The sequence below is a fragment of the Indicator indicator genome, chromosome 13 (assembly GCF_027791375.1).
Source record: "Indicator indicator isolate 239-I01 chromosome 13, UM_Iind_1.1, whole genome shotgun sequence".
In the NCBI taxonomy this organism is placed as follows: domain Eukaryota; kingdom Metazoa; phylum Chordata; class Aves; order Piciformes; family Indicatoridae; genus Indicator; species Indicator indicator.
Window position 1 is genome coordinate 18,917,623 of NC_072022.1, and position 4,213 is coordinate 18,921,835.

Consider the following 4,213-nt stretch of genomic DNA (forward strand, 5'->3'; position numbering starts at 1 on the left):
ATCAATAAAGTTACCCTGGGGGACTCCTTGCCACAGGAACATTGGAATGCACAGTGGCATCAGAGAGCAATCAGGCTGTTGATGTGAAAGAGAAATGCAGGAAAAGGTTTTGAACTTCAGGTCAGGGGAAGATGATCCCTTCTGATTTTGCCCACCATTTGCCTGCACCAGGGCAGATGGATCTTGGTAGACAGGGTTGGATTTGAGGCTTAGTATGTGAAGGCTATTTCAAAAGCTTTTACAAGTATTCACAAACCAGCTTCACCTTGGTTCCCATGGGCAAGTCTTGCAAGTCTTGCAAGTCCAGCAGCTCCCCTATAGGGAAAGTAAGAAGCTAAAAGGATGCAAGGTGCAGGAGTTTTTCTTCCAACCTTATGATACCTATTAGGTCCTCTGAGTTCTGCAACATGCAGGAATCAGAATCCTGCTCTTTACCCAGACATGGTAGCCCAGTAAGGGCAGTTTCCCCACGACTGACCTAGCAGAGGAGAGAATTGGGACTTGCTGTCACAGCCTTCTTGCACTTGCCAATCTTGGGCACCCTTTGCCCCCATTACTGGTGCCCAGCCAACTGGGAGGGGTTTGTCTTTGCCAGGGTGTTTTTCAGAACCATAGAATCATAGAATGGTTTGGGTTGGGAAGGACTTTTAAAGATCACCTAGTATCAACCCCATGCCATGGTCACAGACATCTTCCACTAGACCAGGATGCTCAAAGCCCCAGGCAACCTGACCTTGAACACTTCCAGGGAGGAACCTTCCACAACTTCTCTGGGCACCCTATTCCAGTGCCTCACCACTCTGACAATGAAGAATTCTTAATATCTAATCCGAATCTACCCTTTTTCAGCCTATCGCTGCAGTCCCTGATCAAGAATCTTCTTGTGAAAGCGTAGTACCCAGATGTTTCTGGAGGACAACACAATGTCCAGGTCCCTGGTGACACAAGGGACACACACTGGTGCACAGGGCCAGAGCAGATGCTACTGCACACAGCTCAGAGGAGACAATGCCAGTGTCCACTGGCACCATCTTCCCATGACTTTGCTGCAAGCCTCCACCTCTGTGGGCCACTCAGCTGTTTGGGTGCCCAGTTCCATCAAAGCCAAAGGCAGGGGAGAATGAGGATGTGCCTGCCTGGAAAGTGAGCCCAACTGGTGGATAAAGGCAGTCCCCAGCTTCCCTCCAAGCTGCTCACATGTACCTAGAAAAGGATTTGGAGGAATTAAAAAGCACAAATGCATCCTTGAGCTGAAGAGAAAGGACCTGGTTTATTCTCATAAATACACTCATCCTTTGCATGGGCAGCTGAGGGTTGTCCTTGTGCAGAATTTGTCCCATAGGAAACCCCAGCAAGCTGTGGGTTGAGGTGCCTGGCTGAGGCACCCTGATGCATCCCTGTGCCCCCAGGAGCCAAGGAAGCTTTGCCATGACATGAGCAAGAGCTGACCTTGAGCACCCAGTTTTCCAGATTCTCCATCAGCTCCCCCCAGCCATCACCCTGGTTCTTCTTTGTGGTCCTCAGACCCCACTACTACATGATGAAATAAAACAGGATGAAAAGGAGCACTCCCAAAACAAAAAGCAAAGTGCTGCCAATGCAGCAGCACCATTTCCAGGGGAACCTGCTATCGAAGAGGGAAGGGAGGTGGGTTGGGATTGCATGGCGCCTCATGCCATGCCTTTTCAAGGTCTGATGGGTCCTGGGCTCGTCCACATCCACCAAGGGCTTCCTGCTATCTGATGCTGGGGCCAGCTGTGACTTGCTGCAAATGCCAAGCTGGCAGCCCTCGCAGCGGGTGCTGTCGTGTGGCCCTGACACTGGTACGTCCACCACAACTTCCAGGAAATCGGAGGCCTGGATGGTCACATGGTAGAAGTCATTGAGAATCTTTAGCACCAGGTTGTACAGAACCTTCTCCACAGTCTCCTGGCTGAACTCAGGCTCCTTCAGCTGGGGTTTGGGGCATTGTCTGCACAACTGGCGGAAGACTCGCATCCACACCATGCCTCGGCCCTTGTGCAAGCACATGTGGAACAGGATGTGCACTTTGGCTGAAGACCACACGTGAAAGCACTGGGAGCACTGAAACCTGTCAGGGCACAGAGGAGATCAGCTCGTTCCAGGCTCCCTGCGCTAAGCCAGTGGCTTTCTGCACAGTCAGAAGGGACCAGGGCAGCTACAGGGCTGATAGTTTAACCTCATGCATGAAAGCTTTACACAAAACTGTCCCTACCCGAACAGCATCGTGCTAGCCTGGGCATGTAAATGCAGGGCTGGCTCCAGAATTAAAAGATTTGGGGAGCCAGGCTGCCTGCTGGGCCCACCCTTGTCCCCTTTCCTAGCTCATCCCAGCCCCACTGTCAGGAGCAGAGGTCCTTGCGGAGGGAACATCAAGTCCCAGCTCTGTTTGGGGCTTCAGGCCCTTGCCTGTGCTGGCTCATCACAGCTCAGCAGAAAGCTGGGGAAGTCAAAAAGAAAAAAAAAAAAAAAGAAAAATAGAAGGAAGGTGTGGGTGGAGGCTGCAGGGCAGGTGAGGACATGTCTTGAGGAGTGAAAAGATACATAACCCACAGCTCTGTGTCTTGCATAATCTGTATGGGGGCTGGCAGCCAAAGTCTTTGTTTGCTGTTGCCCAGGCAGGATGTCTGGCTGATGCCCAGGGTCCTGCCTGGGCTGGAAATGGTTGAGATGGAGCCTCCCATCAGTAATGCAGAGTCACAGGTGTTCCATCCTCCAAGATCCCACAGCCTGGTGCAGATGCAGGAATGCTGAGGTGCTAGTCCATGTCCCAGTAGACAGCAGCTCTCCCTCTTCTCTTCCTCTGGTGTGTTATAACTACCCCTGCTTGCTGAAGAAGCCCTTTGTATCTTGACACCAACAAGGAGAAAAGACATTCTTTGGCCCTGTGGAGCTGCCACACTCTCCTCCAATTATCATGAATTTTTTTTTCAGTTTGGAAGTAACCCACCAAGCTTGGAACAAAAAGGGGAAACCCCTCCCACCCTCATCCACCTCTAAACTGCCCTTTTCATATCCAAAGCTGCTTCATACAAGCTAACTTTCTGAGAAAGTGAACTGGCAGCACATTGTCCCTGGTCCCACTCCAAAGACCAAGCCAACAGCCCCATACCTCCCAAGAGCACGGCGCTGCACAAACTCCTTCCACCCAGGCTTGAGGTCATGGACCTGCAGGTTATCATCCTCCTGAATTGTCCATGGCTCTTTTAATTGCTTAGCTGCAATCTCTGCAAAAATGCCCTGCCAGGTCTTCATGGTCCCAGCTGGAGCTGGGGAAGAGGCAGTGATTAAGCTTGCAGCTTCTGAGTGCTGATACCTATGTGCTGCTGCCTTTTCCTCTGTGCACAACACCTCTGTACTGGGAGAGGAGAACCTTTGCTCCCGTGTGAGCAGCACTGCCCTACCCCAATCCCTATAGTAACAGGCTCTGCTGACACTGCACCATGTCCTAGCTGGGTGAAATGCCCCTGAAATCAGGGACAAGGTGGGTTTCCCAGTTCACACACATGAGACCCTGACCATGCTGAGACTGTGCTCTCATGATGCTGCTCTGTCTGTAGGAGGAGAGGTTGGAAATGAAACCTCCTGCCAGGCTGTCCGTGCCCATCACAGCACCCAGGGTGAACCAGCACAGACTGTGTAGGAGTAACAGAAGCAAAACCCACTGAAAGCACAGGACTCAGCTGCTGATAAGGCCCCACATAACCTTATCTCTCTCGATAGCTGCCTCCAGGCAGAGGGTGTTTTTTCACAACTTTCAGCCGACTTAAGCACAAAAAGGCCCTGAAGTGAAACCGCAAGGCGCGAAGCCAGGCAGGACAGCACCGCACCTGAAACCAAAACAGATGAGGTGGGCCCTCAGCTGAGAGTACCCAGGGAAGGTATGAACAGTGAGGCTGGGGCTTGCTGAAGCCCTCTGCCCCTCAGCTCAGTGCTGTCCAGGTGTGCAGGTAGCCCAGGACATCCCATGGAGAGTGATGAAGGATGAGGAGCAGGTTAGATAAGATGCCAGATGATAACTGCTCTTGAGATAGGGGAAGATCTGCAGCTTGATAAAGCAAGCTCAGCTTGCCACTGAAATACAACCATCTCATTTCTTGTGAAGCTTCCAGAGGAGACTGTCCTGTGCATAGAAAGGACACAAAACACCTCAAAATGCCCAGCCTTGGAGAAAATGTGCTGGGTGACTGAC

General features: G+C 51.6%; 1 protein-coding gene across 1 annotated transcript; it reads right to left on the reverse strand.

Moving 5' to 3' along the window:
• Positions 1-238: 238 nt before the first annotated feature.
• On the reverse strand, positions 239-3,276 carry LOC128970507 (receptor-transporting protein 3-like). The gene is made up of 4 exons (XM_054385737.1): positions 3,134-3,276; positions 1,629-2,092; positions 1,198-1,203; positions 239-315 (listed from the first exon to the last, which is right to left on the reverse strand). Exons 1-4 carry the CDS (start codon positions 3,274-3,276, stop codon positions 239-241), a joined length of 690 nt encoding a protein of 229 aa, XP_054241712.1.
• Between the last annotated feature and the right edge of the window lie 937 nt (positions 3,277-4,213).